We start from the raw sequence: 14550 nt of genomic DNA, 5'->3' as shown, positions 1-14550 counted from the left end.
GTCACAAGGCTAGCCAGATTCAAAAGAATGGAAAAATAGACTCAGTTTCCTGGTGAGAAGTGGCAAGGTCACATTGCAAATGAGTCTGGACATGGGAAGGAGTTATTCACTTGTGGCCTTTGTAATAATCTTCCACAAATGCCTATAAGTTGGGCACCATGCTTAGTTCTAATGATAGAAGATAAGTAGCTTATTTCAGTATCTTAATTTTGTTTTATATATTTGATAATTTGTGATGCAAGTTCACTTTGCACTGGTATTAATCCCATGGGAGGACTGTAAAACACCTTGCCAATACTGTGTACCAGTATCAATCCGCTGGCATGAGTGTGGTGAGACAGAACACTCACACAACAAGTTTAGGGAAGCAATTTTATTGCTCACAGATACGCAGCAAGTGACAGTAGACACCTAAGGATTCATGGCAAGCTCATCCCCCAAAGCTTAGGATAGCTTCCCAGGAGGATGGAATCTCACGTGCACATCCTTCATGTTGCACCACGGCTGAGGAACTCTGAAAGCCTGCTCTGCCCTGGGTTTTATACCTAGGAGCAACTTGATGAGCTGTGCTAAAGCATTGCAAGACATCCTGTTCTAGGAGCAATAGGAACAGATCTTGGCCTTACTGGCAATTCCTTCATATTTCTTGCATTTCCAGCACATCATTCTACAGTTATTCTGAGATTTACAAGTGAGAAAGCGAGGAAGAGCTGGGTTGCCAAGATCTTTCGGGGACTTGGCCTACAATAACATCATATAAAATGTATTTTTTTCCCCTCAATGTTCTTCACATTCTCAATTTTAATTGTTCATTGTATAATTTTGAGTGAGTTATTGCTATTTAGTAGAAGTGGAAAATCTTCAATATTCTTGAGTGTGTTGGCATACAGATATTTGCATAATCTACATAAAGATTATCTGTAAAGTGAGATATAAAGTGTGGGTGTGTGTACAATTCGTAAATGATTACATATTTAAGTCATTAATTTCATAAATATTTGGATGCCTCTGTGCCAGGCATTGGTTCATGTAGCAGTGAGTAAGAGAGAAACATTCCTTTTTCTCAGAGAACTTCAATTTTTGCGGCAAGAGATATAAAACAGATTTATGTTAGTGAAGAAAGTGTTTTCAGAAAAACAAATATAGAAGAAGAGGATAGAGAGTCATGGGTCTAAAGTGTGCACTCAAAACATTTTACATTGTCTAATTATCTTGTACCAATAATTCTCAATTTTTCCCAACTGAGTTTGCTAGAAGGATGGATACATTCCCATCAATAACAGTAGCACCTTAAGGCTATGATTCTCTATCAGGTAAGGCAGAGATGACAGGCAAATGAGAATAGGAGTGGGAGTGGGAGATACAAGTACAGTTTACCCTTAAGCTTGTGTGAGTTAGAGATACTGACCCCTCATGTTGTTAAAAAATATATGTATAACTTTGGACTCCACTAAAACTTAAGTACTAATAGCCTACTGTTGACTGGATGCCTTACTGATAAACAGTCAATTAACACATATTTTTCATGTCACATGTATTATATTCTGTATTTCTTACAACAGAGTAAGCTAGATAAGTAATGTTATTAAGAAAGTCATAAGGAAGAGAAAATATATTTTTCATTAAATAGAAGTGGATCATCATAAAGGTCTTTATCCTCATAGTCATGTTGAGTAGGCTGAGGAGGAAATGGAAGAGGAGAGGCTGGACTTGCTGTTTCAGGTGGCAAGGTGGGAAGAAATCTGTGTATAAGTAAACCTGTGCAATTTAAGCCCTTGTTGTTGTTAATTGTCTATGTTTGTCTTTTTTAAATGTTCTCCCAAGTGATTCTAACATGCTCCTGGGGAGCTATGCCCATCTGTTGAGAATCTATCTCAAGTTATTCTTTAGAGAATGTGACCATTAAGTATGCTTCTGTGAAATCATATTATCAAATTATAGCCTTATATTTAATGAATGACATCTTTTATGTTCAAAATAGCTATAATGTAAATCTAGTGAACATGTAATTCTAATAAAAATAGACATATTTATGCTACATTTTTAACATATGCCTTTTTGTGGGGGAAAAAATAAATAGAAAAACAAAGATTTTTTTTAACCTGTTGAATTGGTAGTTTGGTTTGCAAATCCAAACTTACTAAACTACAAAACTACAATTCAAATTTTATATCAACACATTTTCAAATGAGGAAAGTAAGTGTGAATTTAGGAAACATTTTTATTACTGAGGAGCTAGTAACTTTCCAGAACTAATAATGGAAATTCACTGTATGAAATTGCATTTCTTTTATGAACTGTAACAAGATATGTGGCCTCATAGTTTCGATTCACTTAGCCACCAACTGATTGGTCTTTTGACTAGAAATTCAAAATATAGTTTTAAATTGAGCTGTTATGAAACTGAAAAAGCTAAACAAATTTTCAACTTTGTCAGATTACTGTAATTATAAATAACCCAATTTCTACATGCTATCTTTCATATAATGTGGGCCTGACAAATTAGCAAATTAAATTTTAGTGTGTGCAGCAATGTTAAGTACTTGTCTGAATATCTGAAGCTAACTTTTACATATTCTTACTTGCAAATAGAACAGGCCAAAGAACAGTCACTCTGCCATATGCGTATCATTAAGGCTTGGTAGAAAGTTTCGGGAGGAAAGAAGAGAATACAAAGAATAACGCATTACTAAAGTTCTCCTTCCCTCCAATCTCTACCTTTTCCTCTATCATGCAAAACTGTCCCTGTGCAAACCTGAATTAAGCAAAGACACATGGCATCTTCCAGGGAGTTTGCTGAGCTCTAGGTTAAAGTGGTTTTCTAACCCCTTGAGATATGCCAAATGATAATGGTTGCAGTACCGCCAACAAGAATTTCAGTCTGGAAGCTGGAACAACTTTAAAACTATTCTGTGTATCCATCCAGGTTGCTTCCTTTTGAATAAAATATGGTGACTTCTCTTGCCTGATGAGGTAATCTCTAGGCGTACATTTAATATTTGCCTTCTAGAAAGAATAAAATTAAAGGTACTAAAATTCTGATCATACACATTTCAGACAACTCCGTTTTAGTGAACTGTAGCCCCTTATTGCAAGAGCAGATATTAGTTTGTGGCATTTGGTATATTTTAATCATTGAAAAATAAAGAAAACTTTAATCCGGTATTTCACGACGCTAACTTTTTTTTGTCTCCTTTGCCACTACTTCCCAGTATTTGCTTTTGGCAGCACTCTAGTTGTCCTACATCTAGACAACCAGCAAGTGAAGAGCATTTTCAGTTTAGCAAATCTTTTGGGGGTCCCCAAAAAGGAGAACAGTTTGTTGAAACTTGTCTGTAATTGGTCCTCTGTTAATTAACTCATTGAAGACATGGTATAACAGAAAAAGATCAGATACTTTTTATTTTAGCTGTAAAAATTAAAAAGTAATTGAAGCAGTAGTCATGACAGAGTTTTTACAGAGTAGTCGTTAACCAAATTCTAGTTCCTTGATAGACTAGAGACAGTGTAAACAACCACCAAATTTTTCACAGTGATTAGAAACCTTCAATATTAGTAATTTACCCTTATGTCCAAATACATCATGGTACTGACTTTAAAACAAGATGTTTGACTAACTGCTTTCTCTTTTTATAAAATAAATGTGTTTGAACAGAAACCAAGCTCACGGAAAATGTACTTATCGGGGTATGGTGTGGAGCTAGCAATTAAGAGTACAGAATACAAAGCATTGGATGATACCCAAGTTACAAGTAAGTTCTCTATCTCATACTTGAGTAGAATGAAAAGTTGGAGGCTTTTACATACTTTAGTTTTTTAAAAATTTAATGAGTATAATCCTACATATGTTCATTTGAGGCTAGAGATGGGGTGGACATGTTCTTCATTAAAATTTGGAATTTTAAGCTGAAAAAAATGTATTTAATATTATTGGTTATCAAAATTTCTTTTAAAATATGAAATTGTATGTTATTTTGCTTATACCCGATGGGTTCCCAACCATTTCAGCACCATATAACAATTGATAGTATATGTAAGGTACACTGTGGCAATAGATAAGGCTGATTATTGCTAGAGGTGAGTGGCATAGGCATTTGAGTCTCGCCCATGTAAGGAAGTTTTGTCTGAAATGTTTATTTGTAATGAAATTAGGATGGCAGTTTGTTTTTTCTTTCCTGAAGCAGGATGAGAGAGGCCTATGAATTGTTTAGATGAGGTAGATTCATTAGATTTGTGATCTACCAGCCAGTATCTATCTGTATTCTGTGAACTAAATGCATACTCTAGATGAAGACACTCTGGAGACTTAAATAAACTAAACGAGTTCTCGGAACACTTATGGAAGTCTTTTATTACCTGGTTCATGTCAGATTTATTTATGCCTGATTCTTGGTTAAGAGTTTTACGTTTATTCTTTTATATGCACTCAGATGAGACTCCTGCTTCAACTTTGTTTTTTCATAGAGAGGCCCTGCCTTGATCACAGACTTCTCTCTGGCTCCTCCTACTGAATTTGCTTCAAATAAAGATCTGTATTACTGTAATTTAAATATTTTTGGTTAAAGAGTTACTGAAAAAGTATAGTAAAAATAATACTCTGATTTTATGTATTTCTGTATAGCTTGTGTATAGTTTTACAATGCTTTATAATTTACTCTCTTGTAATCATCATAGTAATTTAAGGCATTTTTAGTTATTCTTGCACTTATAGAATTTTCTTTAAAAAGTCACATGTGTATCATCTGTATTATTATGTACTGCATTCTGTCATCAACCTTTTACACACACTTGGAATATGTCTTTGTCAATTCTAGTTGCCACTCCTTAGAGCAGTTCTCTTTTTTTCTCTTTGTATACATGTGTCCGACCTTTAACTAGCCATCTCTCTGATCTTTGGTCTTCAGTGCCCTCAATCTCAGCACCCCTCAAAACAGATTAATCAATCTGATCTCCACGGTACTTTCCAAATGAACTTTTGATGTTGAAAATCTGTGATTCCACTGGTTAAATCCTTTGGTGGCTCCCTATAACCTCTCTCAAAAATTCAGAACATAGCAAACAAAGCTTTTCACAGTCTGATTGCTTTCTGCCTTTTTACTGTCCTTCAGCCCTCTCTCAATTTGTGTCCTCTTGCCTGAGACACTAAACTACTTACTGTTTAGAATAATTTTCTGTTCCCTGGATGTTTTTATGCATGGGCTCCATGGGAAGTCTTTACGACCTCTCCTGCATTCATCCCTTAGCATATGCTCTTCCTTCTGCCTACCACTGTCTTCGCTTCTTTCATTTCCTCTAAAGACTTCACATCTTTTTCTTTTTTTTTTTCCGTAAGATGGAATCATTGCTCTGTCGCCCAGGCTGGAGTGCAGTGGTGCGATCTCAGCTCACTGCAACCTCTGCCTCCTGGATTGAAGCAATTCTCTTGTCTCAGCCTCCCGAGTACCTGGGATTACAGGCACCTGCCACCACACCTGGCTAATTTTTGTATTTTTAGTAGAGACGGGGTTTCACCATGTTGGCCAGGCTGGTCTTTAACTCCTGACCTTGTGATTCACCCACCTCAGCCTCTCAAAGTGCTGGGATTACAGGCATGAGCCACCACACCCGGCCAGGCTTCGTATCTTTTAAGATTCAAATATATCAGTCCGTGCCTCTGAGACGGCTGCCTATCTTGCCGCTCTGTTAGAGAATGCGCTTCTTTTTTCTATATCCCATATCTTTCTTTGCCTTCTTTTAGAAAAGTTCATGGTCTGTATCTTTTGTGTGTCTGTTGTTCTTGGTGTCTATCCTGTCATAGACACCTCATAGCAGTCAATAAATGTTTGCCCAATGAATGAATGAACAAACAAGAGGAAAAGGATGACTAGATGAAAGTACCCAGGGTACTCTGATAGAGAGCCACCCCACACACTGTAAGAGGTCACAGTCCTTGTAATCCTAAAGTACCTGTCACATATTCCACCAACCAGACTGTACAGTATAATTATTTGGTATGTAAGAGAAAAGGGAAATGACTATAAAATATTATATCTTTATTCTTTGAGTCCATGAGTTTTGGTGTCTTTCTAAATATTCCTTGATTAAAGGTGTTGGAAATATGCAGGAACTTATATTTAAACTTAGAGTTTGGACCTCCTGCCTCACTTAAAAGCTAAACCCAGCATTTGTTACAGGCCTTTTGGCTTATTTCTGATTATAAAATAGAACTTGACTATTAACTAATCTATAAAGCACTTTATTATAGTTGGTAAGTATTTAATCAAGCATGTTCAAAAAGACAGCTCACACTCAGGAATGTTAGCCTGTACATATGCATATATATGTATTAATCTGGTTCATGAAGGAAAAACAAGGTAAAACAAATAGAATTTCATTTCATTGTGAGTTTTTTTGTTTTTTTTTTTAAGAGACAGAGTCTTACTCTCACCCAGACTGGAGTGCAGTGATGTGATCTCGGTCCACTGCAACCTCCACCTCCCGGGCTCAAGCCATTCTCCTGTCTCCCAAGTAGTTGGGACTGCAGGTGCATGCCATCACACCTGGCTAATTTTTGTATTTTTAGTAGAGACAAGGTTTCACCATGTTGGTCAGGCTGGCCTCGAACTCGTAACCTGAAGTGATTTGCCCACCTCGGCCTCCCAGAGTGCTGGGATTACAGGTGTGAGCTGCCACACCAGGCCAAGTTCTTCTAATTTTTCATTACATGTTCTTTTCCCAGTCTGAAAATATTTTTGTTTTATTTTGGTTTTGTTTCCAAAATGTAGCTGTGACTAATACTACTGTAGAGGATGAGACTGAAGCAAATGAAGTTCAAGGATTTCTCTTTGGGAAACTAAAGTAAGTCTGAATGGAAATTAAATTGGTATTATTATACCCATTTGTTTTTAAGGAATTAATTTGATATACTGTTTTGCCATATGTTTCACCTTTCTTTTATGTAGAAAGTACAAACACACACACACACACAATTGTTTTTATTTATTACAGAAGTAACACATGGCTAATGTCAAAAAGCTACGGAAAGCAAAAAAGCACATTTAAAAATAATGACTAATTTCACAGCTAAAGAGATAACTCATAATGTTTTGATGTACAGTATGTTTTTCCAGTCTGAATATTTTTATAGCAACAAACGCATACACAGCATATTGTTTTGCACAGTAGAACTATAGCGTATAGCTGTTTTTTTCACATCTTGTGGATAGTTCATCATTTATTGAAACAGTCCCATAGAACAGGACTTTAAATTATTTCCCTACTTTTTCATTTAATTTTTTGTGTGTACCAGTTTGTGTGCATTGCAGATTTTCCTTAGCACAAATTTCAGGAAAATAGTTGATAAACTATATGTACTTCTTGAAATTTTTGATTCATACATGTAAACTACCCTCATAAATTTGTACTAACATGTACACTTACCCGAGGATGTGAAATGTGTTCATTTCCCAGAACTTTAATAACCAATCATACTATTTTTAAAAATCTTTTTCAGTTTAAGAAGTGAAATGGTGTTTCTTTTTTTTTTTTTTAAAAAAAAGGTGCATATAATTTACTGGGCTGAACCAGTTTTACAATTCATCTCCAAGAAAGTCAACTATTGGCAGTTTATTACTGCAAGGATTAACTTTTTTTCATGTTTATTGGCTTTGGAATTTCTTCTTGGGAAAATTGCTTGTTCTTGACTTGTGCTTATTTGTTCTTGCTGTGTTTATATCTTTTTTACTAATTATAACAGCTCTATAAAAAAATTCTAAAACCTTTGCCATATATTGAATTACTTACTGTTGAAGTTTATTTTCATATTAATCTTAAAAATGGAAATTTTTTCATTAGATGAAACTGTTATGTTTACATTGAGAGTGGGATTTTATTTCTGAAACTCTGGTAGTGTCTGTGGGATAACTAGAAAATTTGAAATTTAAGACTTTCGATACTTATGGTTGGTCACTGTTAAATATGCATGTTTTTCTCCTTTTACCCAGAATAAGTTATTTGTCCCATAAATAAAGTTCATTTTATAGAATGGCTAAACCTCAAAGACATGAAACAACAAACATAAGGCAACAAACAAATTGTTAAATATTTATTAGCCTTGTAGCATTTTTTGATCGTGTTCTTCATTTACACTATATGGTGCTATCACCATCCAAATTATGATTTCCCATATTTGAAAGTAGTAATTTTCTTTATTCTAACACAGCTGCCATGAAAGTCAAGTAAATAATTGGTATAGTACATACTTATTTAGGAAGTTTCTAAATTTGGAGAGAATAAATAATGCAATTTAGTAATAAAGTAGTTTTAACAATTCATGGCATATAATAAACATTAATGTGTTTGTTAAACATGAATAAAATAAATGAAAATTATAAAGTTATTATTTGTTAAAATAGTTTCACAAAATGCTGCCAAGAAAAAAATACTTCCTAAATTGAATTTCTTTTGAGGAAAAAAATTAAGTAAATCATTATTTTTTAAAATAAATATTGTAGTAATAATGTTAGCTAATATATACTATTTTTAAACTCAGTGTTATTTTTACTGTTTTTTAATAAATTAACTTGGCAAGCTGTGGTGAATATTTCTCTTTATTGCTTTATTTTTAAGGCAGTTTTAATACATCTGACATTCGTAAAGTATGAGATATTTAAAATCACTTTTCATATGATACATTTGACTTAGTGTGCTTAGAGAAACAGGAGTTGATAAAGTTCTGACAGAAAACTAAAAACTTTATAGAATCTAGAACTTTACTGATCTAATGGGTTATGAAAATCATTGATAATATTGGGTCTTTAGCTTGAACAAATATATAGCCCAAAAGAAGAGAAAACATTTATTAGTTGAAATTTCTGTACTACAGATTACCATTTCATATACACATGTAAGTAACCTTTCAAAAATTAAAGTTATACCCCCCCCTTTTTTTTCCTGCCACGCTGATTGAAGACAAGGAATAGGATGGTGAGTGCTCTCTGAATACTTGTGAATGGGGATGGCTGTAATTTCATGTACATTTTCCCTTATTTACAGGTGAAAGTTTATGATTTCTTTATCCAGGCAAAATTAATTAAAGACATATTTTTATTAATACCTTTAGTTCTTGTTTAGTATTACAGTCATTTATGAAGGACTTTCAGGTTGGTTCTCCTGGTGATGAGTAGATAACTATATACAGTAAGGGTAAGATTTTTGGAGACTATGCTAATTTATATGGATAACTGTGTTACATTTTTAAAGTATGTTGGCCAAGCAGTATACTAGTGGCCTTAAAATGTTAATACGTCTTATAAAATGGGTTTATTCTAAGTAAGATACTTATTTAGCAGCGAACAATACATTTTTATCCCATTTTCAGCTATCTCAACATCTTGGAATTTATACTTCTTTTCTCTTTTGAATATAACTTTTTATGGGATTAAATTGCATTTTCTCCAAAAGATCACGTGGAACACTGGGCTATTTTTATTTGTATTTTATTTTATTTCAACTTCTATTTTAGACTCAAGACGTACACGTGCAAGTTTGTTACATGGATATGTTATGTGATGCTGAGGTTAGGATTATGAATGATCCCATCACCCAGGTAGTGAGCATAGTACCCAACAGGTACTATGCCCTTGCCATCTCCCCACTCTAATAGTCCCCAGTGTCTATTATTCCCATCTTTATGTCCATGTATACCCAATGCTTAGTTCTCACTTATAAGTGAGAACATTGGGTATTTGTTTTTTCTGTTCCTGTGTTAATTCACTTAGGATAATGGCCTACAGCTGCATTCATGTTGCTGCAAAGGGCAGGATTTTCCATGGTGGTATATGTATCACATTGTCTTTATCCAATTTGCCATTGATGGCACCTGGGTTGATTCCATGTCTTTGTTATTGTGAATAAGTGCTATGATGAACATATGAGTGCATGTGTCTTTTCGTCAGAATGATTTATTTTCCTTTGGGTGCGTACCCAGTAATGAGATTACTGGGTTGAGTGGTAGTTTGAAATTCTTTGAGAAATCTCCAAACTGCTTTTCACAGTGGCTGATCTAATTTACATTCCCACCAACAGTGTATAAGCATTCCCTTTTCTCTTCAGCCTTGCCAGCATCTGTTACTTTTTGACTTTTTGATAATAGCCATTCTGACTGGTGTGAGAGGGTATCTCATTGTGGTTTTGACTTACATTTCTCTGATTAGTGATGTTGAGCATTTTTTCATGTTTCTTGGCTGCTTATGTGTTTTCTTGTGGGAAGTGTCTGTTCATGTCTTTTGCCTAGGAAACCCTAAAGACCACCATAAGGCTCCTAGAACTGATAAACAACTTCTGTAAGTTTCAGGATACAAAATCAGTGTACAAAAATCAGTAGCATTAGTAAAAGCCAATAATGTTCAAGGTGAGAGCCAAATCAAGCAGGCAATCCCATTTACAATAGCCACACACACGCACAAAGTATATAGAATACATCTAACCAAGGAGGTGAACCATCTCCACAGGGAGAACTACAAAACACTGCTGAAAGAAATCATAGATGATACAAACAAATGGAAAAACATTCCATGCTCATGGATTGGAAGAATGAATGTCGTTAAAATGGCCATACTGCCAATCTACAGATTCAGTGCTGTTCCTGTCAAACTACTAATGTCATTTTTACAGAATTAGAAGAATCTATTCTAAAATTCATATGGCTATTCATTTTTAAAAGGAAATAGTTCTTCCATAGTGACTCAGTGATTGCTCATTTCAAGGCAAAAATCGTTTGCTTTGAGGTACTTTATGAGTAATACATGTGTTGCCTAAATTATATAAAGAATTTTAGCAGTGAAAGTTACTAAGATGATGATTAAATATTGGTATAGTAGCTCTTATAAACTTATAATCCTATAACTTAAAATGTTGAAAAAGGAAATGTTTAATTCATAGTGAACTTCTTTAAGAAAGAAATGCTGTTGTACTTTTACTATCTTGGCAATTTTGATTTGTTTTCAAAACATGATCCCACATTGTAGTAAACCTATAAGATATTGACACTGTACTATATATATTTATTCATAACTATAAGATTACCATATTTATGTATATTCTGTATTTTTTTATTTGACTTTTCAAAGTCTTCTTGTCTATTGAATATTGAAAATATTTGTTTTCAATGAGATGCCATCTCATGCCAGTTAGAATGGCAATCATTAAAAAGTCAGGAAACAACAGATGCTGGAGAGGATGTGGAGAAATAGGAACGCTTTTACACTGTTGGTGGGAGTGTAAATTAGTTCAACCATTGTGGAAGACAGTGTGGCAATTCCTCAAGGATCTAGAACCAGAAATACCATTTGACCCAGTGATCCCATTACTGGTGTATACCCGAAGGATTATAAATCATTTTACTATAAAAACACATGCACATGTATGTTGATTGCAGCATTATTCACAATAGCAAAGACTTCGAGCCAACCCAAGTGCCTATCAATGATAGACTGGATAAAGAAAATGTGGCACATATACACCATAGAATACTGTGCATCCATAGAAAAGGATAAGTTCATGTCCTTTGCAGGGACATGGATGAAGCTGGAAACTATCATTCTCAGCAAACTAACACAGGAACAGAAAAACCAAACACCACACCTTCTCACTTAAAAGTGGGAGTTGAACAATGAGAACACATGGACATATGGAGGGGAACATCACACACCGGGGCCTGTCAGGCGGTGGGAAGCTAGGGGAGGAATAGCATTAGGAGAAATACCTAATGTAGATGATGGGTCGATAGGTGCAGCAAACCACCACGGCACGTGTATACCTATGTAACAAACCTGCACGTTCTGCACATGTATCCCAGAACTTAAAGTATGATTAAAAAAAAAAAAAGGAAAATAATGTATTTTATAAGTTGTACTGACAGTAAAGTTTTTTTTTTAATTGTATCTCTCCATTTAAATCTGAAGTGGCACCATATCTTGATTTCATGAGTGATAGAGGAAAGAAGATTACAATTTAGATTGTATGTACAGCAAAATACCATTCTACTATATCATTATTTATCTCTCTAAAAGATGCCTAGAGATGTTTAACAATGGGTAAAATTATCTTATTTTAGTTTTTTATAAGAATCAAAGATGGAACTTTTCAGAAATAAACTCTGTATGAGGCATTTTTGTCTTTCCTTATAAAGTAGTTTTTATTTTCAATTATAAAAGCAAGGCTTGCAATTTATAAAATGTTAAACAAAAAGTATGTAATATGAAACCGTAAGTCTGCCCTCATCCTTGCATCGCTTACAGTTGACACTAACAATTGAGAATATGTTTCTCCGGATTTTGTTTTGTTTTATATATTTAATAAAAGAGACCTGTATATCTTCCTCATTATTTTTAAGTTCTATGAATATAGCTGTATCACAATTTATGATTATCTTAATGATGAATGATGCCTTTATGTCTAATTACTTGGAATTATTTCAAAAATACGCTGTTTGTATAATGGTTTGTGATAGGTGATGCTATTTAACATCATTTAATATTTTGATGCAGAGAAATATATTCAGATCTTAGAGATAATCTGACAGCATTCCAAAAATACTTGATTGAGAGTAACAAGCAAATGACGCCTTTGAAAGTCTGGGAACTACAAGGTATAGTATTTTGAGATACTTTAACACAGCATTTTGGTAACTGATCTGTTTTGTTAAATAAGCTTTTATATATCACATGAAACAGATTATTTTTTGGACAGTATGAATGACTAGTGATGTGAATAATATAAATTATGATTTTTTGTGGCAATACCTATTTAATAGATCATCTATCAAGCAAGCTATATTTCTATGTTTGCAAGACTTAAAATTATATGAAGTGAGGTTATTTGATGTTATTTCAAAAGTATATACCGATTTACAGGTTAGTCTGAAGTATTAAATCACATTTTTTGGAGACTATAACTGATTAAAAATCCTAACTCATAGGTAAGGAGAAAATGAAACTCAATCTTAGTTTTCTTCTCTTTGAAATTTAGATCCTCTTAAGACTATTGCATGTTTAATTGATAAATTTTTAATGGAGGACATGCAGTTTTACAAAGTTAGGAACAACTTCTGTGCTGAAAACCTACAAGCACATATTTTGTGAACAAAATTTGATTTGGTTTGGACTTTTAAGTCCTTTTCAATTTGTCATTTTTCTTCTTTATTTGTAATGATTTAGTAGGTCATGGGGACATGTCTTCTTTCTGCATCATCTAACTTTTATCATCTTTTATCAACTTTTAAAAATACAACAGCTTAATAAGCTGTTTTGTTAAATAAGCTTTTATATCTCAGATGATATAGATTATGGACATAGTGATGTAAATAATGACATTACTAAAATAATACTATTCATACTAATACATTCACATACTATTCAATTTGCCCTTTTAAATTCTACCATTCAATAGTTTTTAGCATATTTTTAGAATGCCACCACTCTTAGCACAGTTGATTTTAGAAAATTCTCATCATCCCCAAAAGAAATTAACATCCTCATTAGCGGTCACTCCTCATTTCCCAACTCCTCAGTTGTAGGCAACCACCAATCTACTTTCTGTTTTTAAAATAACAACTAAAAGGATATTTACAGGCCACTCTCACCAGTATAACTTACTTATAACATACAAATAATATTTTATATTTCATCTGGATTATAGTTTACAGGGTCCTTTCATATAAACTATCTTATTTAAGTGCCAGTTACCACACAGCTAATAAGTGAAGATTTTGGTCCAAGTTAAATTCTTTATACTGTACCATATGGTATCTAGGTAAACTTTATATACACTTAACAGAATATTGAATATTACATTTTAAAATTATAGCAGAATGTGCAAGACACAATCTATTAAGTTTTATAACTTCTGCTATTCTTTACCTACCTAATACAAATGTTCTGTCAACTAAGCCCTATACCATTAGAAAATCAATATATCAATGGAAAAAATCATTCAGCAGAATGAGATTCAAGACCATTGTTATGATAGATTTACTGTAAAGAATCTACCTTTTTGAACTGATAGAATCTATTCTCCCTGGACCCTTCTGGTGTACAGTTTCCTATTTAATGTCTCATCTAGACCTCATGCTTGGACCTCCTTTTATTATACCACAGCCCTTGTGACTGTTCTTCCACTTGACATCATGATAACACTAAACTGAGGCAGTAGGTTCAAATTCATTCTCAATAAGGTTACTGAGATAATCTTTCTAAAATGAAAATCTGATTTTGGCGTTGTGTCAAATCAGCCAGCCTTTATCACTTGTACATCCCTGATCGAATAATGGTCTTACATTAGTCCCCACAGGAAAATGTTGGCACACACAAACTAAAAAAGTTTAATAAAGGGACTTTTTACAGAGACAGGCCTGATTGAGGGAAACCAACAAGGAATGGATTCTTCTATTCCAGTATTAGCAACTAGAGGGAAACATTTTCTACCCCTAATCTTGAGGGAGCAAGAGGAGGGAGTGGTTACCAAAACCTGGAGAGTGTGTGGAGATAGCTGCTTGACACAGCAGTAGTCCCC

General features: G+C 34.0%; 1 protein-coding gene across 9 annotated transcripts in view; it reads left to right on the top strand.

Annotated features, from left to right (window-relative positions):
- UGGT2 (UDP-glucose glycoprotein glucosyltransferase 2) overlaps positions 1-14550 on the top strand; it is a 274442-nt gene that overhangs the window by 45923 nt on the left and 213969 nt on the right. For 8 of the 9 annotated variants that reach the window (XR_002518478.2, XR_002518477.2, XR_002518481.2 and 5 more), the window contains exons 6-8: positions 3656-3752; positions 6765-6837; positions 12528-12628. Coding sequence is in view for 3 of the 9 variants with exons in the window: in XM_017951367.3 (XP_017806856.1) it covers positions 3656-3752; positions 6765-6837; positions 12528-12628 (271 nt within the window). In the remaining 6 variants the exon portion in view is untranslated. Of the gene's footprint in view, positions 1-3655; positions 3753-6764; positions 6838-8946; positions 8965-12527; positions 12629-14550 lie in introns of those variants that run through there. The other variant, XM_017951370.2, reaches the window with a different exon arrangement.

Source organism: Papio anubis, chromosome 15 (genome assembly GCF_008728515.1).
Source record: "Papio anubis isolate 15944 chromosome 15, Panubis1.0, whole genome shotgun sequence".
In the NCBI taxonomy this organism is placed as follows: Eukaryota; Metazoa; Chordata; class Mammalia; order Primates; family Cercopithecidae; genus Papio; species Papio anubis.
Note: the sequence above shows the minus strand (reverse complement) of the source record. Positions and strands in the feature narration are given on the sequence as shown.